General features: G+C 36.8%; 1 protein-coding gene across 1 annotated transcript in view; it reads right to left on the bottom strand.

Moving 5' to 3' along the window:
* PAPSS1 (3'-phosphoadenosine 5'-phosphosulfate synthase 1) overlaps positions 1-24918 on the bottom strand; it is a 37794-nt gene that overhangs the window by 12811 nt on the left and 65 nt on the right. Inside the window, exons 1-9 of the mRNA XM_010015926.1 lie at positions 24872-24918; positions 21109-21344; positions 19654-19792; positions 17366-17484; positions 10201-10314; positions 8125-8236; positions 4922-5127; positions 3808-3943; positions 2152-2420 (exon numbers count right to left, since the gene is read on the bottom strand). The exon at positions 24872-24918 is cut by the window's right edge and continues 65 nt beyond it. Coding sequence (XP_010014228.1) covers positions 2152-2420; positions 3808-3943; positions 4922-5127; positions 8125-8236; positions 10201-10314; positions 17366-17484; positions 19654-19792; positions 21109-21344; positions 24872-24918 — 1378 coding nt within the window. The remainder of the gene's footprint in view (positions 1-2151; positions 2421-3807; positions 3944-4921; positions 5128-8124; positions 8237-10200; positions 10315-17365; positions 17485-19653; positions 19793-21108; positions 21345-24871) is intronic.

Raw genomic sequence — 24918 nt, 5'->3', positions numbered from 1 at the left:
GGGGAGGATAAAAAAAATAAGGGAAGGCAGGAGAAAAAACTCCACAAATCAACTCCACAAATCATAGGATACTTGCTGCCATTACCTTGTACTAAATGGTCAATGTGATGAATAAATTTTCCTTCCATAAGGAGAAAAAAAAAAAAATAATTAAAATTACATCTGCCTACTGCAAATTTTCACATAAAACAAAATCACATTTTAGTCATTATGCCTACTGTTCTGTTAGCAAGGTTTAGGCAAGAGGCTCAAAAGTGATTTCAAAACTTCATAAAATAGTAACTATTAGTTCTACATTAGTTCTATAATCCTTACAGGATCCATTCAAGGAGAAAGTTTTATAGTCAATATGGACCGAGTCCCATAAATCAAATAATGAAATTTGGAACCAGTCATGAGTTATAAGGGTACCACTGGTATCAGTTTTCATCTTGACAGCCAGACATTACACATTACACTGCTATTCAAGTATGCAGGGTGGTATAGAAGCATCTATATTATGCTAATAATTTTAATATTTATGTTAAAAGCAGAGAGTGGGCCATACACAGTAAATTCCAGCATACCACAGCAGGTAGCAGCATATTTCCTGAAACAATTCTAGCATACTTAAGAAATTCAAGTTTCATGTTGTCATTTGGGTAACAGCAAGTAAGAACTCCATTTTTGAGTATGTTAAGCTATTTGACTAAGACAATTTATAACAATGTAAACCACATGTCTGAGACCTAAAACTAGCAGCTCTTGTCCCATTTCTACACATCCATATTACTTTAGAACATATTTACTTTCCTAAGGAGGTGAATTTATTGCATCTTGTTGTCTTGCATCCCTTACAGAACTGTTTCTTTTCTTCCAAGGTAACTATCAGGAATGTTAAACATACAAAAATGCTAAAATTATGCTTATGAAACATGTCCATTAAAATCTTTACAGACTGAAGGCCTCATCCATTCTGTAGATAGCCTACTAGCAGCTGCTTGTTGTTCTACAGAGCTCTTATGCTACAGAAATAAACCTGGCAAGAATGTCTTTTAAATGATCTATAGAAAATTATTAAAAGAAGAGTATCTTCTATTACTTGGCTACAAACATTATTGTCAGGCTGTACTCTGAGGTTACTGGAAATGTTGTATAGGTTAGGAGGAAACTTCTATTCTGTTCAGAATAAAAATTGTGGATTTTGTTCCTCCTCATATGCTCACGAATAGAAGACTGAAGTAGAAGATTTTTTTAATTTTCACAAAATGTCTATGTGGAACAGTACAAGATTCCCCACAGTAACTCAACTCATGTCTCAACTAGCTCTGGACTGAAAAGCAGTGCAAGTTCTGTTTGACCAGACACCTGCCTAATTTAATTCCAGTGGTGAGATTTCCTATCAAAAAGCTACCACAGAGTTAACCTCTTGAGCCTGGTCAGAATTTGAACTTTCTGTGACTCATGGAGGGGGGTGGTGGGAGGGGAAGACAAGAAAAGAAAAAAGGGGGGGTAGGTGGGGGGGTAGGGTGTGAAAAAAAGCAATGAGATGGAGAACCAATATCCCCTAAAGGAATTGCCCTCCAATGAGAGCATTTATTCTCTCTGCTGGTTCCCATGAACCTCTAGGGATTCCAACCCAGGACCTGGCTTCAAAATAAAGTGTTGCCAAAGAATTATTTCATACAAAAGCCTTGAAACAATTCTCTCTGAATTAAGTTTGCCAAAAATTAAACAAAGCTTTCTCTCTTTTTCTAGTTTGTTTATAGCCCTCCAACATAAAGACTTTTTGCTTCACAGTCATAAAACTTAAGTATTTAACATTCAGGATAACTATTTGGTATGTCAACAGATCTCACAATTCCTTCTAAAAAGGATCATAGAAAAGAAGAAAGAATTAATTATCATACCCTTATAATTGCAAAGAAAGGAGCACATAAACCCAATATTGTCTCCTACCATTTCCAGCAAAATCCTACAATATACAAGTTTCTTCACAGAAGAATATTTTGTTGATGAATGAGGTAGCTTTGACAATCTGGTTTACAAAGGAAAATTAGCCTCCTCTCTCCATTAAAAAACCCACAGTGCACAATCATCAGGCATAACATTAACTACTTCAGTGCACAGTCAAAGGGGGTTTGTTTCATTTTAAACTCTTGATGTATTTACCTCAGTTGGTCCAGCATACATCATAGGGGAAGGGAATATAGCCACCACTGTTGTTTCTGGATTCAAGATTCCCTCCTCCAGTACTGCAGCATGTTGCTTCATGCGCCACATGAGGGGAACATCATCCTCCTTTGTCCAGCCTCCAAGTGGATGCAAAAGTAAAACTGGGCGCCGGTAGCCACGTTCCAAAAGCTGCTTATGAGTATCCTGCATTAAAAGAGCATGCCCATTGTGCACTGGGTTGCGTAACTGGAATGCAAAGACTGCATCTGTGGAGAAAAAAAAAACAACAGACAAAGACATAAGAAAAGCAAGCTATTTTATCAGGAGTTGTGCAACCATTGAAAAATCTTCAAACGGTAAAATCTTCCATCTGAAACAGCAGTAGACACAGGTCATTAAAGAATTATGAATTATTACAGAATCACTATACTCAACAAGCAAAACTAACAAAAACCCACCACATAAAGAGACCCCCATAGATCAGCTTCCTTCATTTTGAGATTTCAACAGAATTACTGTAGTTTCTCCAATAGCTATAATCTTCTCTTCGGATTTTTCACTTGCATGAGCATATATGCTAAATTCTCAGAGGAAATCAAACTATGCTACCTGTCTTAAAGGCTCACTGTATGAACAGGAGAACAAATGGACATGTCTGCAACAAAACAAATAAATGGGGATTTAATGTGCCTTAGTAAGTTTCCTTCACCTAAACAGCTTCATAACACAGTAAGAACAAAGCAAGTCTAACTGCTATTCCAAAGCATTACAAACCCTTTGACAAAATACCCTGACACAACCAGGATTTCTCCCTTCTGCAAATAAAGATGAACTAAGATATCCTGCAAGACAGCAAGATCACCATAACTGACAGGTTTCCCAAAGAGAAACTAATGACATCTAGAGAACAGGGTTTTTTTCCAGGTACCAAACATATTTATTTAGGGGCAAGCTAAGTATCACAAACTAGGAGATCCTAGAAACACTGACTATGCTGAAAAAAGACAGGAGCTCAGGACCAATCTCAGCCTGCATTCTTGATGTTAATCTCTTCCCTTACCCTTAAGAAATGCTTATCAGCTGCCGGCCAATTGCTGCCATAATGAAGGTGGTATGCATGATTACTCAGCCTCTTCTTTAACTAACACAGCTGCTTTAGTGAGAAAAACTGTTGTTTCTTCCACAGTATGAATTAGCAGTTAGCTTACAATTTTTAACTGTGATACATTCCATTTTGCACCAGTCTACTTGCAGTACTGTCATAAGCTTTGCTCCCCAGGAGTAGCATGGAACAGACTTAAAAATAGAACAGCATGAAAGCTCAACACTCAACCATACCTCTACAGTTTTAGCCAAACCTGGTAATTTTTAAATCACATTCTACCACATTTTAACATTATCTTTTCTTGCATTAGTAACATGTCTAGCGTGCCTGGAAAGATAAAATTCAAAACCTCAGGCATTACCAGCTTCTCTTGTGTATTCAGGCAATGCAATGCCTGAGATCATAAAAATTAATACCAGTAAAAGGCAAAGAATGCCTCCTAAGGGAGCACTCAAAATCCTCATCCTTGAAACAATGCTAGCCCCCGAGCCAGCAGACATTTGGATAAATCTTTGCAGGAAGAAGCAGAACAAGAAAAATTTACTCACCAGCATTCATTTCCTTGAATTTCTGCCTTAGTTCAGTTGGAGTGAGACGGTATTGATCAAGTCCATCATTCCAATAAATACGATCAAGGACCTGTAGATCTCCACCTACAAGCCAGTTCCCTTGCTCCATAATCATCTAAGAAAGGAAAAAGTCTGTTAGGATTGGTTGTGAGCTTCCCCTGAGCATCTAGAGCACTGCAATGGGGACATACATTTACCATGGGAAGGGTTGTGGGTTAATTTTGACAGTCTCAAGTCAAGCGTCAATTTAAAAAAAAAAAAAAAAAAAAAAAAAAAAAAAAAAAAAAGAAATCACTGGAACATGGCCCAGATATATTATACCAAGGTGCAGGAGAGATACACAAATCTTTAGTAGGCATATGCCTTTCTTTCAAAATCAAGGATTTTTTTAATATATAGAAATGCAAGTAGGCAGTACTCTTTACCAACATTATTATATGACAAAAAGACATAGTGGCTGAAAAGCCTAATATATTTAATACAATGAAGTTCCACACTTGATAGTAGTTGGCCAAAGCAAATGCAGTTTCAGTATGGCCCTGCAGTTTACAAGATTCTGGTCAGCAATAAAGTAACAAATAAACCAGTTCTGATTAACTACTCACCCAAATCAATTTACAAATAAAAATCAGAAGTAGGATAGCTTTTGGCTTTATTTCACAGTAGCACTTTACCAAGGCAACATATATTGTAAACTCACTAGAATACTTTTCCAGAACAGAAGTTTTCTTGCCTTCTAAATGCATGTATCTGCTGATTAAGGAGCTTTTGATAGTCCATCCAGCTACACAGGGGGATGTGTTTCCTAGGCACACTAGAGTGCAAAGTTCCCTCTTCTGTAGCAGATTTTACAGTACATTCTGAATTCATTTCATGTGTACATATTGACATTAGATTTTCACACTAAGTGCAGATTATTCAACAGCTGTATAGAACAAAAAAGTCACCTCTGTTTCTGCTCAAATGTTTTAATCAGTTCTCAAAGTAGTTTTGCTGTTGAAATACGCTGGTCACGGACACCAGCTTCACTTAATCTGCAGTTCCACAAACATTACAGCTAACAGGACTAGATCTTCAGCTTTTAAACACACACCTTGATATAGGGATGTTCCTTGCATGTCGTTCCCCATTGTCTAGCACAGCGTTCCTCTTTCCTGTGCTCATAAAACTCAGGATTACGGAGGATGGCCACACGGCGACCTTCGTACACCAGTGCAATTGCTGTACACCCGTCCAGTCTTCCTTTGTCTTCTTGAGTAGCTGTTAGCACTATAGGCACTGACAGATTAATAACTCCCCCTACAGAATGAAGAAAAGAAAAAGAAGAAAAAGAAGAGAAGAAAAAAAAAAAAAAAAAAGCCTTTATCCTTAGTAATAGTGATCAATATTATGAAAATTCACCCTCCTAACAATTTACAGTCCAGGCTGTAAGTGTATCACACAACAGATAGTTCAAGTACTTACTTTAACAAGGGTCACAAGCAAATTTTAGAAACAAGTCTTGCATAAGATACATGAGCTATAAAAATGTGCAAGCACTGAGGTCTGAGAAAGAGTAAGGTACTGAAAACAGGAAGTATTTACAGCTGCACACAGTATTTAGACTGAGCATACTAATTTTTGGGGATCTCAAGTTATCTTGTTCAAGAAGCTATATAGTAAGCAGAAATACACAACTGACATCTTTAAACATATCATCTAAAATATTAGGCAAGATTGCCACAGGAGTGGATAATGAGTAAAAAGGAAATACCATTCTCAGTAGCCATACTTTTGGTCCATAAGAAAAGTTCAATGCGCTAGAAGCAACCAAATCTACTAGTTAGCATATATAATTCAACTATTTCAAAAGATGACTTTTGCTGTTTACTTAAAACTATATTCGGATTCAAGCATAGCTATTTCAGAAAAAATACCTGTTCAGTCAGTCAGACATTTCACATCGTTTATTCAGATGAAAGCTTACCAGCTACTTCTAAAACTTAACCAATGTTTCCAAATTTTAAGGTTATGTGTGGTCCTCATTTTAATGCTAGATGCTGAAAGTGTTGTTTTTCTTGTCTACAGGAGTGAGATTTGAGAAACGCAGTGGAGTAAATACTGTGAGTCTCATACAAAGGCTTGAATTCTAATGAGCGTACACTTGCTGAAAGATTGCAAAACCTTTGGGTGGTCTCCAGGAGAAAGGCCATGAGCGGCTTGACTCTAAGTAAGGCTGATTCTCCTGTTATTTGAGCAATACATTTTTCGTAACTTTCTCTCAATTTTACCTTAAGGAACTTGGTAGAAAGTTAAAAATTATGAAGCTCGATGAAAAGTTAAGAGAAAAATAGGTCCCCCTTCCTTCATTGCGCAAAATGAAAAGCATGCTGCACATCTTCTTCTAAGTTCAGTCTTGGTGCTCAGTTACTTTCAAAGTAACTAGGTCATAAAATTGAGCTTGGCAACTGTCACGGAGAGGGTGATTCACCACTCCATCTTGGTAACTTAAAAAATCCTTTTGCTTTGCAAACAAGTAAATAAATATTTCAAACTGGGAAGAGATCTCAAACCTGCTGATTACTAAAATTTTGTCAGTGACCTATAATCAATATCTAGGATCTTTGACATTTGTCTTCAGACAATTCACAAATGAGAAACTGAGGCAAGGTAGTGGAGTGAGTTCACTAAATCACAGATGAGCTCAGGGTCAGCTTAAAACTATTTCAGATAACTTAAGCTTTAAAGTGAGAATGTCAACACAACTGCACTGACCTCCATATGGAAGAAGTCAGTCAGTATGAATATTCCATTTAGAGCCCAAAGGAAGAGGTACATTGCAGGTACTAAACAATTTTGCTCTCTTCAAAATCAAAACCTTGGAAAAATGACTGCTGCTGTAAGAATCCAGTGGGGAGGAAACTTTCAGAATGTTGTTTTGACTTAAACATTGTCACTGCTTCATGTAGCAAAGCAGCTTTAAGGCAATCACATTTTTCCAAAAAGGGTCTCATAGATAAATGTTGCAGTAGACACGTAAGAAGAGGAAATATGGTAGCACCTAGAGAAACATGCCTGTTCAAGCTTAGGACCGAAGATTTTTTTCCATCAATAAGTTATTATTTTTCATTACTCAAATTTTTTGCAGCATAGACAAGGTACTAAAAACAATTGCAAGATCAGTTTAAAAACTTTTAATATTGCCATATCTGAAACACTCACATATATAAGGTCTTAGAAGCCTTATAAAAATTCTGATTTACAGACGACTACACAGCAGAATAAGGAGCTACAAGCTATTTTAGCAGCTGAGCAAAGCATGCCATCTGCACAATACATTCTACCTGGATAGATACACAGAAGGCAAATGAAATGAAAGCAAAACTAGCAGTCCAAAACAATACTGCAAACTTTAGATACTCCAAAATAACAGGATGGTATTATGTCACCTAGGATAGCATCCAAGAGACTTATAGAAAAGGGAACTAGAAAATTTAAAAGGGACAACAGATATCTGCGTTACAGAACTGAAAGACAAATGACTTTTTTTTCTGCTGTTTGGTCTCCAGCACAAAAGTAATGTTAAAGGAAGTGGGAAGAAATTTTTACTATCCCTCTTTGACATACAGAGTGGAAAAAAAAACTAAAATGCTTGAGTAAAACAGAGCCTTCAAAAAGTAATAAATGAAAAGTGACAGAGAATCACCATCAAACTCCAAAACCCAAGGATGGTATCACTTGTTGACTACCTTAACTAATGCTTGCTCTTAGCCAGTTGGTAATGCAAAATAAAATATATTAATTTAAATCATCACAGAATAATTACTAAGGCACAGTAATTCAATTACATGTGACAATTGCCCATACTCAAGTCAACTCCTCAAATTCTGTTTTCATACTTGCAATAGCTCCAGTACTCAAGTCAGTTTGCTGTCATTCCCTTCATTACTGTTATGGAACAAATCTTTTAGTACACAAAGCTAAACACCAATTAAACTCAATTCTTACAATTTCTTCAAAACAAATTAGAAACATGGATTTTAGGTTAAAATGTTTTTCAAAAATTAAAACGTGAAAAATATAATTTGTAAAGGCAAAAAGGTAAGATATTTATTTAAACTCTAACACAATGATAGGTATAGAAAGATAAAAACCCCATCAAGTTTAAAACCAATGGTTGTATCTTATTCCCTTACCCCATGTTGTGCACAAGCCTGATAACATGTTATCATACCACCACTAAGCAGCAAAGCACCAACAACATTTCAGAAGTAGGATTATCTTGCTCGGTTTTACAAATGGCAACTTTTACCCTACCATCAAGGAGACAGTCAAAGTGAAGGCACTGTAGGTATTCTCTCTCTCTCATAAAGCCATTCAGGGGTGTTGCCCAGCCTTCTGCCAGCACTTGCACCCATTGCATATCCACCTTGTAAAGAAATGGAGAAAGAGAGCAAATAAAAGTTGTTGCTTGCTGATTCACATCATGTATTATGATTAATCATAATAGATCATAATTTACCCATTAAACATGGACGGTATAAATTTCTCAGTATTACAGGTTTTAATCACAAAGAATTCAAAGTTTCTACAATTAAAAGAGCAACTTGCTCCTCATTGTGCGTATTTCTGGCTTTTTTACAGTCCTTACACTAGATCAAATTTCCATATGTTAAAAAACAAACCAACAAAAGCACAACAAACTTCATTTGTAAATGTTTGATAAAGTTTGTCTTCACAGAATTAGAAAATCCCACTTGCATTTAATTTTTTAAGAAAGCAAGATAACCAAGAGGCCAAGAGGGTTTAAAAAAAAAAAAACCAAAACAAAACAAAAAAAACAACACATACAATTACCACAAAAATACCAGAATTATGGGGTTGAATATTATGAGGTCTAGTCTTAAAACAGATTGGAAAGAAAATTTTTATTGCAGAAACTAGTCAGGCAATCCAGAAGTAAAATTCTCTTGGGACTAGTACTTATTTTAGTTTAAGAGGTATCAGCTCACACAGAATTTCTTTCCTTAGCATTTAAGCAGTCACACTACGACTTAATGTGTGGCCTCTATTAATTTTGCATGTGCATTACCAAGACTTGGTCAAGTCTTTGACAAGGACGGGCTTTGCTTGTGCAAGTCTCTTTTTCAAACAGCATGACAAATATTATTACACTGTTTAATTTATGCTGAGACAAGTACAACACACGTTTTCTTGCCAAGTTTATGTTATATACTTGCTTGATATTTAACAAACCACTAGTTTGGGGTGCAGAGGGAAAGGATTTTCTAGATAGGGAGCAACTTAGAATGGGACACTAAGGAAATTTAATTATGGTGACCTTAAATATTTATTCCTTATCAAAGCAATAAATAGTTTTACAAACACGTATGTGAATCTAGTAAGATGCAGTGAAAGTAAGTATTAAAATTTATTAGTAGTAGAAGGCTAGGCAAAATTTAAGACTATTTAGTTCAGTGCTTAGTATGTTGTCTCAGTCCCTCAGAGTCAAGTTACTCACTGCAGAGGCTGAACTCTGAGCTCAGTCAGCTCCCAGAACAAATGCTTAGCTTTAAATTCTAGTAATACTGTAAACTCATGCATTGGATGTGCATTTAGGCTTAGCTCTTCCAAAAAAGATGATGAGGTAGAAGAGAACCAGAAGAAGCTTTGTCAAATTTATTTCATTTGGAACATAAAGCATTTGATCAAAATAAGAACACAGTTGATCAAGTTGATCCATGCTTTTCCACATTTCCCTGCTGGAAGCCAGAAAAGTAGCATGAGCATGTTCTGGGGGGGGGGGGGGAGGGGGTGCAGAACCCAACACAAAACCAACCACAAAACAATAAACTAGATCTGATCATCTCTCTATAGGCTTAAATTTGCAGCTGTTTGAGCCTGGTATATAAAAGTCACTATCATTCAGCTGAAGGTTACCAACAAGGATAATCAAGAAGCAGTAACTGATTTCCTTTGTATTTCTAGGTCATTACAATTTTTAAAAAAAAAAAAAAAAAGTTTGTGTAAGTAAACTAAAAATAAATAAAAAAATTTTTAAAAAAAGTTGTCATTCTAGAAGTAACTACTCATACAAGATGGTTTACTTTGTAGATTGGGGGAGAAGGGTAGCTGCATGGGAGGAAATCACTGTAAATTTAATCTCCAGCTTAGGATAGACTAAGTAACACTATGCCAGACAATGTATTAAATTACAAAGATTAAATTGTTATCTCTAGTAAAGAAAACACAGATGCTGTGATTTCACTCCAGAGGGGGGAAAAATATATTAAGATACATTCTGTAAGCAGTACAGGTATATTGACTATCTACTTCACCTGCGCTACAGATAGTCTTTCAACTTCATCAATGAGATAACTGAACACACAATACCTTATTTATCTCCAAGGTTAACAGAGACTCAGCATCAGTTTTGGCCAACTGTAGCTTGTTTTCTGGCACATAAAGCTCTTTCACCTCATAAGAGGCATCCACTGGTACAATGTCCTGTATAAAAGGAATAAACAGAACTTAATGTTTGATCAGAATGCTTCTTGGACTGTGAACACACGGTCAAGAAGTAAAATTCTAATGTACTACTCTGCAGCAAGATCTTATTCATTGAGCAACTTTTATTCATTTAAAAGCCAGCACTGTTCCAAGATTATGCTAGCCAAACTGCTAGCTTGAATAACTCAAGTGAAATATTCTGACAAGTGATTTTTTTCCAGATCTTAAGTACTCCATATAACATTTTCCTAGAAAATATTTTAACTATTGAATTAAATGCAGTTTGTATGACTTGTTAATGCCTACATTATCTAAAGCAGAAAGGAAGACTACACTTTTATACTTGTAAAGAAGTGAAAAAAGAAGTTTTAGACACTGAGAAGTTGCAAATTTGAGCCATTTACTATACAATATACATCAGAAGTGGTAACATGGACTAAAAAAACCCCTCTCAACTGAAAGTGATTAATATAGAAATACAAATTAAATGTATTACCTACAGCTAATGATACAAAACCAGTGTCCTAATCTACATACTAACAGTTAGAACATTTAAATGAGAAGCCACGTGTGCATATATATGCAATTAACTGAAATCTAGTCTTATAACCAGAAGCCCACAGAATATAAATTTTTCTTAATCTGTAAAAAATACACTTTTCTGCCACAGATTGTAAACAAGACATTTGCACTCCACAACACTCAAGGCTCAAGCCTTTAAACTTCTCATAAGATATGAACATAAGGATAAAATCATAATTTAAAAAAAAAAAAAAAAAAAAAAAAGGGAGAGGGGAGGAAAGGCCATCATGATAAAACTTTAAAGAGTCTCCTCTGACAAAGGACGGTGTACAATGTCAAAACCCAGTCAAATGTTCCAGTGATATTCGGGGGGGGAAGTCAGTAATGCTTTACTTTTTGAGGGTGAAAAAAGCTCACCTTTATAGCAAAATATACACAGACTCCTGCCAAGAATAAAGAAATTACCTTTATTTTCCCTGTGTACACAGGTATGCTTGCAGGAAGCACCAAGTTTGCCCAAGCATTTTAAACCATTTATCCAAGCATTTATCATGTATTGGGCACTACCTCCATGGAAAGTAAAACAAAGGGAGTAGGATGATAAAAGCAAGTGGGAGATACAAAATGACTGCAGGCATAAAAAGACATGGTGAGTCTCACCGGCTGTTACATAATTCATATCTCCAAAGACAAACAAAAGGAAAACAAATTAAACTAGCACTTAGCAATTGTGTCTTATAAGCTCAGTCCATTACATATCAGATGTCATTTGGGAAGCTGATTTTATTAGACAGAAAGTTAGGCAAAACCTGCCACCTTTTTTCTCTGCCTGAGCAGCAGCACTACAACTCAGAAGACCTGCAGCAGACTCCCAGAATCAAATGAAGGTATTGCCTTCTGTAAAGAACAGTGGACCTTACAAGCAAAGCATAATGAGTCAGTACACATTATGCTGCTTCACTGAAGATTCCCCTCTGGAGCCTAGTTCACTACCATGCTAAAGTGTCCTAATTTTACAAACCATCAAAAGCTGAAAATATATGTGCCTATTAAAAAGGTCTCCTCAAATATCATCCTGGTTTTAGTGTCACACTAATGGACAAAACAAGGGAGAAAAAGGTTTCACAATGCAGTTTCTGCCAACAACCTACCTCATCTTAAAGATGTAAACAGCCTGAAGACAGTCCTAGCGACATTGAATCAGACATTTTGAGAATTTGTAGGATTACTAAACCTAGAATCCCTTGTAGATATAAAAATGTCATTTAAAACATCATCTTAGATTTTAAAAAAAGAGGAATCCATAGGTCTTTAACCGTATGAATTTTAAGAAAATTCTAGGCTAGCAAGCCATCTAGTGACCACTTTAAGGCAGTAACTTCCCAAAGGTCCATTCTACCAAATGACAAGTTACACAATATTCCTCAACATTTATTATTTCTTCATGCATTCATATGGAAAACATAAAAATAATAAAGAAATAACCTAGAAGCTTTATGGGAATTTGTCTCCTCAGACTGTTGTGGTAGGTTCTTTGCTGGTGCTGTCAAACATCCTCAACATACTGTAAACAAAGGGCCTTCATGCAAGTTTCCAGTAGATGGGCATTCACAAGTGAAATCCAATTTACATTACTGAATGACTAGTCTTACAAATTCATATTAAGCAAGCTGTGAGGCCACTGAATTATTTATATATGAAAAAAATCACACAGAGCTATTTGTGTGACTATAATAATCACTGCTTTGGTACCTACAGCTTGCAGGCAAGTTTGTGAGTACCTTCAGTACAGAGAAAATTAAAAAATACAGTAACAGCCATGATCTTAACAGTACAGTTTTCTGGACTGAGACCTCCTCCTCTGCCCATCACTTCTTAAATTCACTTAAGCCATAGAAAAACTACTCCTCTTCTGCCAACAAGAGGAATTTCTGACCACAGGCATTCACTGCTGTTTCTCTCAAATGTGTAAAGACATCTTTACACATTTATTTTGGTCAAAATAAGTCATGTTTAGCTTACACACTACATCTATATCAACCTAAATCATTTTGACTGAAAACATCTAGGAAATATTCGTGCAAACCTATCAGTCAGCAGATCTACCTGGATGATTATTGCCTAACCAGAGCCTCTGCGATTAACACAGAGCTCTGAACCAAAAACTTGTCCGTGCCCTGCCCCAGAAGCTTAAAAAAAAAAAAAAAGGAAGAAAGCAGGATGGATAACAAAAATGAAGCCATCACAGTATTTAATGATTACACAATTCAGTGTAATTGGAACTTGTTCTTTAATAACAACTCCAAAATTATACTCTTTTTTTTTTAAACAAATTGAGCTACTGAAATCTATTTCTAAAACATTCAGTAGTATATTTTCAGAAGAGAACAATCACAACCAAAGCAGACATACCTCACAAATAGGAATTTCATAACTTGAAATACACAAAGTTCTGCTTACTTTCCTAAGCATAAGAAGAAATCAATGTTTTATTTCTGTGGGAAGTACAGAAGTTGAGTACTGAGGTGTGGGTTTTTTAAATTACGCTTAGAAGCTTATACTGGTTTCTGCTCACACTGGCTTACATCTTTCTTGTTGAGTGTTTAACTCTTCAGTGCGATAGCATAAAACTAATAGTATAAACTTGCATATCCTTTACACAGACCATGTTTTTTTTTTCCTCTCAGCTTCTCACACACAGTAACTATTAGCCTAACCTGAGAATTATGGAGGGGCCTGCACAGGTCGTCTAGTCCTGCCTCCTGCTCAGAACTGGTTCCAGTATGGCAGGCTGCTCAGGACCTGGCCACTCAAGTTTTGAGTATCTCCAAGGATGGAACATACACAAACTCTCAGGGAAACTTATTCTAATATTTGATCACCTCTACAGTGCTTGAATTTCCCATGTTTTATCTCATGTCTGTTGTCCCTCATCCTACCCTTGTGCACCTCTGACAAAAGCCTTAATCTGTCTTCTCTATACTCTCCCACTGCGGTGCTAAAAACAGCAAAAAGATCTCCTTTAGCCTTCTCTTCTCCAGGCTTAACAAGTCCAGTTCCCCCCAGCCTCTCCTTGTGTTGCAACATGCTCCAGTCCCTGACAAGCCTCCCACCCAACTCACTCACTCAAGTCTTAGGAAAATCGGTTAGTCTCACCCATTTCTATGTATTTTCCAAGACCCACCGGCGTCAAACTTCACATCTTGAGAAAAAAAAAAAAAAGAGGCTGACTTTACAAAACACCACACTCAAGCACAAGCCCTAGCTTCTACTGTGCTCCTAATTTTGACCATTCCAAAGTACAGCATTTAAATACAATTGCAGAGAATTGTGTGAGTAGAGCTAAGAAACTAGTACTATGTAACCATGAGCACCACCTTCCCAAATACCAGTGTAATGCTAAGCTTAGATAGGAAATTGTCTGGGGCACGGGTGGGAGACAGAAGAAGGGACACATTATTTATACACACCCAATGGATTGATCTAAACAGAAGAAGAAGAGTGTGATCAAATTCCAATTTGGGTGACGGTATTTGCAAAGCTGCCATAAACTGACATACGTAAGTATGGGACTTTTACAAAAAGAAAGTTGAAAGTTCAAAGTTTCGAGTTACCTCCTGGAAATTCAGCTCTTCCCTTGTACAATTTTACACTTCTTTAACAGGAAAGGTGGCATTTCTGAACTATGACCTCTTCAGAAAATATTTTCCAGGCTACGTATTGAATTTACTCCATAGTAAGGAAATACAAACTTTGTGCAAGGGGCTAGATCAGCTATATTTGTTGACAGGAAAAACAAGAACAAAACCAATTAAATCTTTACAGCCGAACACCTGTACTAGGCTTGTCTGACTCCACTGGAAAATATCAGCAGATTGAAAGTCAAATTTATCAAGGTCAAAAGCCACACAAGTCTTTCTGTTAGAGGGGGGAAGGGAAGAAAAAAAAAAAAAAAAAAAAGTGTGCAACCACTGATTGTATAGTACTGAAAGCAGCTGGGGATGACACTTGGTAGCTGCAGGAGATACTCATCAGGACATTGCATTCTAGATCCCTATAAAGAACTTTCAAGTATCTAGCATTTACATGCAAAGAAACCAAACCAGGTTACCCTCAAAAGCAAGTTATACCACACAAGAATTTTCCAGATTCAATAGCTGCTTATTACTCCTTTTTCTGTGTGATTACTTCCCTTTTTCTTCCGTAAAGGACTGCACACAGTTTTGGAAAAGACCTGATAAATCTGCTTCAGAGTTTTCTTCAAATAATACGAAAAATTCTAAGAAATAATAATTCCACTACCTACAAAACAGCTATGTTTCAAATTCTTGGTTAATAAACTTCTGTATGTATATCTATCTCTGCCACAATACGCATTTACACAGTTCCATTTGTCTTCTCTCTTCTGCCATTATTGTCTGAACTAGTATAAAAACAGTCCTTGAAATTCAGGAATTACCAATGCTTTAAGTGGATTTCTTCCCAAACTTTTTCACAGCTACTGAAACAAAACAAACACCACAAATTATTTTTAATAGTGCTTGCTCTTTTTCTTTACAAATCACAATAGATTATTCAAGAACACCACAGACACAGTTCATTCCAACTAAAGGAAACCTGCAGAAGTTATACTCTCAAGGTATCACTGAATTAATATGGCGTGAGAACAAGACACGCCTGTTCAGCCTTGCCTTGGTTTCATTGTCTTTCACTGAAGTAAGCAACCACTAAGATATCTTGGCATTCATGAGACTGTTGTCTACAAAGAAAGAAAACTCAGTGCTAAGATGTGCCTTAAGCAAAGGACAGAGCAAAGCTGACTGGGCCAGGAGCCAGCATTCATCACTGTAAACCAAGCATATTAAGGCAAGACTTTGGGGATCACCATCTTGGCACACACAACATTGGTTTCCACAATTATGAAACTTCCCGAATTGTTCTTCTGAGCAGGAGGCACAGAGCCTCCCACAATCAGGAACTGCAGCCTCCCATACATAGGACTCTGACACAGCACTCTCCTCTTTCCTTCCAAAAAACATTCAGATGAGCATTAGGGTAAAAATCATAGAATCACAGAACCTTTTGGGTTGGAAGGGACCTTAAAGATCATCTAGTTCCAACCCCCTTGCCATGGGCAGGGACACCTTCCACTAGACCAGGTTGCTCAAAGTCCCATATACAACCTGGCCTTGGGCATTTCTGTGGTTTTCTGTCCTGTCTTATCTCTTGAGCAACCTTGAGCAAGCTGTGATCTATTAACAGAGTTTTATTGAAAATTTAGATACAAGAGACTAAATCTCACTAGAACTGTACTAGCACAGACGGATAAAATTAACTCCATGCTGTCTACATGATAAAGTCTTTTCCTTGTAAGAACTTCAACAGTTGGTGGAGCTTTACTCAAGCTACACCCTACATTTCCAGAACATCCATCTCACAAAAACAAACCAACCAACCAACCCACCACAAAACATATGAATAATTGTCTGCTGGAGTATCAAAATTAAAACAATTGTTTGAAGTGTCATCCCTTCACTACCCACTCACTATAGATAAGAATGTAAGGAGACATTTCTTCTACATGAAAACTAGCAAATTCTGGGGATCTGGTTTCAAGAGGATATAACCATCTCAGGGCTGCCTTCACTTTTAGTAAGGTTTGGGTTCCTGGTTTTTTGTGGTTTTGTTCTTTGTTTCGTTTAGGGGGGTTTTGTTTCTTTGTTTTTTTGCCTTTTTTTGTTGCTTTTTTGTTTTGTTGAGGGGGGTTGTTGTTTGTTTTTTTGTTTCTTTGTTTTGGGCGTTTTACATTGGGGTTGTTTTGTTTGATTGTTTTTTTTAGGTTGGTTAATGAACTATATAGCTTATCAGACAATGGGAGGAGGCCCAGAGGCTTGAAAAGGGATGGGGTAGATTGCAGGCATGAACAAGGAAAGAGTCTTACCTTTTCAGAAGTTATGAACCATTACCTCAACTCAGGCATGTAAGGATCAGCTTCCTGAACAGGTCCTTACTCAATTGCAGGACCACTTTTACCAGTTGAGAAACACAGTGGAAACCAGGGAAACTAGACACAACCACAGCAGCCCCTGTTTAAGCCAGCTCAAAGTACTGTGTGAGTGCATCTCTGTCTCTTCCTATCTGCAGTATATATTTACTTGTACGACACAGAGACAAAGTAAAAAAATTCAGAATCATTAAAATTGGTTGCTATCATTTGCTAAGTTGGCATTCATCACTGGTTCTGTAACAACTGACACAGCCTTCTCTCCCTTCCAGGTATCAGTTATAATTAATATAAATTGATTTTCCACTTGTCCAGACTTTTTTTCCACTTAGAGGTCAATGTTGTTGCAATGTTTAGGTTTAAAAAAGAAGCACATATTAGGACACGTTTAAAAGCTAAATTTGAAGATGTATAAGCCTTTTAACTCTTAAAAACGGTCTTTGCTTCTCAGAACACACATTCAGATTACAGGCACAAATGCTTTGAAAAAAGTTACTAAGATGTATCAGCATTTCTGCTCACCCTTTCTTGAAGAAGTTCCACAACTTGTTGTATACAGTCATTCACATCACAGGAATCAGTTTTCAGCACAAGCTCTGGGGCTTCTGGTTTTTCATACTCGGAGTCAATCCCAGTAAAACCTACAGAACAGAAGACAAAAATCTTAAGTGACTTTTCCCAAAAGATTACTCCATTCTAACACTATTCACAGTTAGTTTTCTAGATACAAACCAACAAAACAGGCAAGAGCACAGGGTTTTAGCTTTCTTAATGCAGCATTTCTTAGGGAAATCAACAGGTTTTCTTTATCAGACCATCTGCTAATCCTGCTACATGGCTGCATCAAACTCCAGCATTCTGCAGCACATTCAAAGCTCATTTTTGTTGGTGAAAGTTATTTGATTTACACTGTGAATAAAGAAAGAAGCAATGGCAGAAGAACTGTCACGTCAACCCAGAGTTAGTCATCCATCAGCTGTACTTCATTATTAGCTGTGACATTGTGGGGTTTTATGAACACAAAGCATAGTTTAGTGTGTGGTGTCCCTGCTCATGGCAGTGGGATTGGAACTAGATGATCTTAAGGTCCTTTCCAACCCTAGCTATTCTATGATTCGATGATTCTATGTTGAACAACCAGTATATATGTAAATTTACACTCATGCCACCAGGCAGTACTCTGAAGAGCAAGAAATTCCAACATCTATTACCTTAGTTTAGCTAATGTATCCATTTTAAGATAGTTGTTAATGTAAGGTAGATGTGCGTGTTTACTATAGTTGTAATAACTATTGTCACAAACACGACAAGCTACAATGATGCTTGTTCTGGCCTACTTAGCTAGCAATTTGATTTGAAACGGAGGAGACTCTGACTAACCATACATAAACAAGAAGGAAAAAAAAACAGACCTAAAGGCAAAGCATGTAAGCTCTACGAGTCAGATCTGCAGCAGAAATTATCAGTGGAGCTATAGCAACTGCACATCTGTGTCCTGCACAACTACAAGCATTAAAACTGGAGTTTTTCACTTCAGGCTTAAATACTCTGAAAATTAGTATCATAATTCCCCACCTAAGAAAAAAAAATAAAAATAAAAGCCAGTATCTGCACCAAAACCTGTTTACTTCATAACTACCTGATTTTAGGAGGAGTGGGAATAGGGGACAAAGAAAGCGGCCCATTACCACTGCCAGAGAAAAAGGTGGTGACAGTTGCTCATGTTCTGTGAACAGACAAGTTCATTTAATTTTCATCCTTCATATATCAGATGGGTTATAAGGTACAGCCAATGCTAGACCCACCTATAGCTTACTCAGGCACTGTATACCTCACTATCACTTTTAAAGTAACACAATTCCATTAAGAGGCTTGTAAAATTCACAAAACATTAAGGAACTTCTACAGCACAAATACAGATTCTGTACAGACATGGTAGTCCTGGGGTAACAGTTGGACATGATGATCTTAAAGGTCTTTTCCAACCTAGCTGATTCTATGATTTGTATCGTGCCATCTCAAGCCACCCTGCTTTGATTCTAAGCAAACCTTAGTTCAGGCTTATTTATTCCCAGTCTTCACATGACATAGTTGGCAGTATTCGAAGTATCAAACAACCAATCATGTGCAATGTCTTAGATTTCCTGAATTCTTATAACCTTTTTTATAACCCTTAGATTTCCCGAATTTTTATAACCCTTTATAACCCTTTTTAATTAATGGTGAGTTCATAATTACAACATCTGCAAACTCAGCCTATGAAAGCAATTACTTTAAAAACTGCTTTGCTTATTAATACAGGCAAAAAGTGCCATCATCAGCCTCTGCAAACTATAATATAACACAGAGTAAGGAAGCACTTGAAACAATACTTGCAATGAGTGATTGAATACTTAAGCTTTTTCTCTTGCAGACTTTAGTTAAATCTTGATCTGAGGCTGAGGGTAGGAAGTAATTTTTATGGGCACTAGCACAGAACCCTCATTTCAAAAAGTTTCTTCAGAAGTGTTCTTAATGGCATTTACAGAAAGATAGTGATCACGTTTCACCTTCAGGAAGAAGTAACTCTTGTTAATGCAACTCTTTATAGATAATCAGGCTCTTTTTTAATTAGTCAATGGACACAAAAAAGGACACAGACTAATCCTCAATTGTAAGAGCTTGCAATAGCTGTTAAAATGTTCTGCTCCGTCCTGTCCCCAGTCCATGCTGCTTTTAAGGGTGGTGCAGACTTGAGCACATCCATTTATGCGGAGTCAGATTACACCAATGCTTCAGGTATGAAAGGATGTGACTACACCTAGGCTCACCTTTAATTTCTCCAGCCCTGGCTTTCTTGTAGAGTCCTTTAACATCTCTCTGCTCACAGACATGCAATGGAGCATCCACGAATACTTCAAAAAAAGGCAAACTTGCCCCTTCGTGAATTCGTCTGGCATTATTACGATCCTGACAGAAAACAGAAAAAAAATAAATAAATAAGAGATTGCACCCACATACTGTTACTGTCTTTCTGCTTTCAAAGTTCTTTTTAAAGAAGCTGACAGTAAAATGTAAGCAAGTTTCAAAGTTTGAAAAAAGAAACATGATTTGATCAACTGATGTCCAGCAAGCTATTATCAGTCTGAATACAGTTCATCACATGGTAAAAGCTAACATGAAAATTTGAGGTATTTTACATAAACATGATTAAAAGAAAAAAAAAAAAAAAAAAAACCAACACCCAACCCAGGCATACACTGCAGAATTTTCTGTACCTTCCCCTATCTTTAAGTACATCCCTAACTTTTACATCTGCTTAACTCAGAGGAGGTATTACCTGCTACTCCTGATATGACCACCTTCTCTCCAGAGCACCAGATTTCTCTACATTCATTCATCTGACAAGACTTCTATACTCTAAATATTATTTTATTTGTATGGCTTGACCAAACATTGAAACATCTGGTGAATTTCAGTTAGAGAACAAAACACTTTCAAAAATCCACTATAAATAATTTCTCAGTAAACATGATTATTTTTTCTTACATCTAAAGACTTGTATTTTACTGCAAGATCTTGAGTTGCTCAATTTGTTATTGTAAGAACTGGTTGTACCACTATAACGGAAGAAATAACACTTTCTTATGCTCTGAAACATGTAAGCTACAGCCCCTGGGTAGCTTACAAGATACTTGGTGTTCGCTTTGTCTCTCCCATCCACGTTCCCACAGATGGGGGCGGGGGGGAGTCTTTGCAAAACAATGTGAACATGGATTTAGGTTAATTTTCAGTATTATCTAACGTTATGTTGGATACACAGCATGAAATAAAATAAAAATAATTATGGGCAATTACACATTTTTCCCTTAAGCCATTTGGTAAAATACAGCTCATACCATTTATTCACTAAAGAAAAAATTACTTTTAAAAAATTTAAGTGAGTCTTCAGGTTAAGTGTATACCTATTCTTTATATTTATAAAGTACTGGAATCTACATGGATCAAACAAGACATTGTAATTTTGAGACTCTTTCTTGGAGTTTTATTTGGGTTTGTTCTTTGTGTTAGACTAGTAAATTCTGCCTAATAGACTGAAGGACAGTTCCAGTTACAAGACTAATGTAAACTTTTTTTTATATTTAAGATTAATGTTTCTGAAATTTGAATAATCAGCTCTACAAAGCACAAATGTCATTTAAAAAAAAAAAAAAAAGATAAAAATTAAAAATTAAGCAAGTAAGTATTTGATTCTGGCTAAGTTTAGTGAGGGTTTTCATATTTACCTGAGTATAAGGAGAGATGAAAGAAGTAATGCACACCAAACCAGCATCTGCAAAAAGTTTAGCAACCTCTGCAATACGACGGACATTTTCTTCTCTATCTTCTGGTGTGAAACCCAGATTCTTATTAAGCCCTTGGCGAATATTATCACCATCCAATGTGTAGCATGGAATGCCATGGCATACTAAATACTCCTCCAGTGCCATGCTCACTGTAGTCTTCCCAGCACCAGACAGACCTAGAATATTCAATAATAATTTAACTATACAAGCACAGAAACAAGTTAGGGCAAATTGTAATACATTTACCATTGCCAGTGTGAAAAACCCAAAGTGACAGCAATGCTTTTCAGAGATGCTTTCTTGCAATATAGGCCAAGTGCCTTTTACACAGACAATAGGCATAGGGACAGCAAGGCACAAAGCTAAGTGTGCCATAAGAAGCACAAAAGAGTATTGTTGCCACTTAGAGGGGTTGTGCACATTTCCCAGCACTGCTGCCGGCAGTTGGTACTACCTGAGCAAATTAAATTTAGAAACCAAACACAGTTAAGATGTTTATATCAGAAGAGGAAGATTTCACTCCGAAGTGAATTCCAGTTAACATATGAAATGGGACCAGACCACACTGTTCTTACTTCTTCACTTAAATTAATATCCAGAAGGTACAGACCAGTCTACTGAGAACTTAAGAATATGTGTATCCCAGGACAAGTCCTACATAAGAACTTAAGCCCACGCCTCTCAAGAAAAGCCCTCACATCCGCCTCAGATTTCAGTATGGTTTGGCTCATACTCAAAACTCTCAAAAAATTGTGGAGTTGCGAATAATGACCTATCATGATCTATAAAAATTATCTACTTTTTCTTGGACAACACAGGTTTCTTGCCTCACTGGTTACCTGTCTACTTTGAAAAAAGCAACATCTATACATGATGAAACTCAATGTTATGACTCAGACCAGAACCAGCTTCCAAAAGGGGAGGTCTTGCTCTCTTGCCTTCTCCTATCTCCACTCTATTATTCCAACACCTCTGGTGCCCCTTAGCCAACTCAGTTTGCTCATCTTCACTCCCACCCTGCTTTTTCTTCCATTTTTTGTGCATGGGGGGAGGCTGTGTTAAGTTCACTGATGGGTTTTGCTCAAGTTTGAATCAGATCAAGGTTGCGTTGGACAAGCACTACAGCTTATGCAAGGCAAGAAAGGAAAGCAAGGCTGGAAACAGAACAGTCTTCTTTTGGCAGCAATTAAGCATACCCCCTTCCTAGAAAGTAATAATGGCAGTCCAAATTAAGATTTCAGCAACTTCATAATTTAATTCTCATTGATGCAGTCTTTGATTTGCAATTTTTGTCCCCACGTGTAGCTTGCTACTCACTCAAATGCTCTAGCTTTTCACATATCACTTGGTCTCTAGTCCATAATGAAATACAAAAGTTAAGCTTATATAATAATGAATTTTAAAAACAGCTTTTCAGCTGACAAATCTTTAAAATAACTCACCCTCTCAAAATTGCATATTATTTTACACATGAAAGTAATGCTTTTCCATTTTTTATACATTTCTTGGGGGTTTGTTGTTGTTTTTTTATTACTAGGACCCTCTGACTCAACAACACAAGACATTCATTACAATTTAACTCTCAAATAAACCTGAGTTTAAAAATGAAAAATAAAATTAAAATGAAAATAAAAATTAAAAATAAAAAATGAAAACCTCTAAAATAACTTTCAGTACACTCCCACTCCAGGAATGCTGGTGACGTGAGAGAATCTTGAAGGGAGTATACCACTGTTTCAGCTTTTATTCTAAAACCTACCAGGCTTTTGAAGACTCATTTCGAAGACTCACTGCACAGTTCTAGAATGGGTAGTATTGCTTACTTCAATACCTACACTCCGTTTCATTCCCTAATATTAATGCTCAAATATCAACAACCCAGCTTCCCTGACATACTCTTCTTAATACTTAATTCCTACTTTTCTGTATTCTAACACCAACCTTCTTCCTCCTGACAAAAAAAGGAAATCAGGCATTATCCTACTTTCAGCCAGATAAGAGTTAATTTCCTTCTTTGTAGCTGATACAGTGCTGTATTTTGGCTTTAGTCTGAGAACAATGCTGATAATACACGGATGTTTTAGTTGTTACTAAGTAGTGCTCACTCTAAGTCAAGTACTTATCAGTCTCTCACCCTCTGCTAGTGAGGAGGGGCATGAGAAGCTGGGAGGAAGCAGAGACAGGACACTTGACCCAAATGGCCAAAGGGGTATTCCATACCACAGCACGTCATGCCCAGTATATAAACTGGGGGGGGAGCTGGCCTGAGAGAGGGCCAGTTAGTGCTCAGGGACAGATTGGGCATCAGTCAGCTGGTGGTGAGCAATTGTATTGCGCATCACTTTTTTTTTCCCCTTGGGTTTTATTCCCTTCTCTCTCCCCTTTTCATTACAATCGTTATTTTTGTTATTACATTTTACTTTATTTCAATTATTAATCTGTTCTTAACTCACGAATTTTACCTTTTTTTTCCCTGATTCTGCTCCCCATGCTGTCAGGGTGGGGAGGGTGAACAAGCAACTGCACGGTACTTAGTTACCCACTGGGATTAAAACACGACAGGCGTTAAGATTACATTTGTTTAAAAAGAATGATGAATGGAAAATGTTACTGTGTAGATAACTGAGAAAACATTTTTATCATGACCTTTTTCAAAAGGATATTAATGAATTACCAGGAGAAACAGAAAGGAAGCCTACAAGATCATTGAAGCATTGAGACATGCTGGAGCTATGTGACAGAAATAGGGAGAAAAAGTGCTCCATTCTTTTAAGAAAGAAATACATGACAGCAAGCTACTGTATCAAATCTGTTTGGAATGACTCTGCAATTTGTTACCAACTACTGCTTTACCTTTCCCACACGTTCACTAACACTAGGGGAAACAAATTTTACTTAGTGTAGTAAGTTTCTCTAATATTTTGTGAAAATCTTTTGTATCACAATACAACAGTGCTCTAAATGGTTTACAAAATAATTAAACAACACATTTTGTTATATTTATTTTTTTCTTTTCCATTTTAATTGGGGGGGGAAAAAACCTCCAAAGGAAATATATTATAGCTTCCAGGAACTTTGAAAGACTGAACAAAAAAAAATCCCCTCACAGTTAAGAAACAAAGGTGTCTTCCAGAATGTATTTACCCCCTCTTTTTTACAACCAACACAATTCTATGTGAGAAAAACACAGTGCTGATTTCAAAAACAACTCCCAGTATGCATTGCCTCAACATGCGATTGCTGTCCAAGGCATAGGTTTATGTTGAAATGTTATTTCAACAGAAGAGACAAGATCATTCTAAAGAGAAGAGACCCTTACAGAAAAGATTCAGGAACACAGACTTGGGGGATAGGGGAAGGGAGGACAAATTAGGTTTTATTTGTTAATAGGTTAAGTGAGCAGTAAGAAGAGCCAGAACTGGGTAAAACACACAAAACCCCCATACACTTTAAAACTCAACCAGAATTAAGCAATAGACAGTGCCAAAAAATGCTCCTAGAGCACTGAACAAAATACATTCTCAAATTACTATCTGTCCCAGAGCAACTTCTTGCTAGTCTACCTAAAAATAGTAATAAAATTGCATCAGGGTCTCAGATTCCACAAACATTCAACTTCACAGGAAAAAAAAAGAGCTACAGCTAAGTAGCTTTTCAGACTAATAACTAAAACAAAAAGATCCTCAGAAATCTGTGACTGTACCTGTTAACCAGACTGTGCATCCACGAAAACCACTTCTTGTTCCTACC

This window comes from Nestor notabilis, unplaced genomic scaffold (assembly GCF_000696875.1).
Source record: "Nestor notabilis isolate BGI_N333 unplaced genomic scaffold, ASM69687v1 scaffold6766, whole genome shotgun sequence".
Taxonomy (NCBI): Eukaryota; Metazoa; Chordata; class Aves; order Psittaciformes; family Psittacidae; genus Nestor; species Nestor notabilis.
The sequence above is the reverse complement of the archived record's forward strand: the minus strand, read 5'-3'. Positions and strand labels throughout refer to the sequence as shown.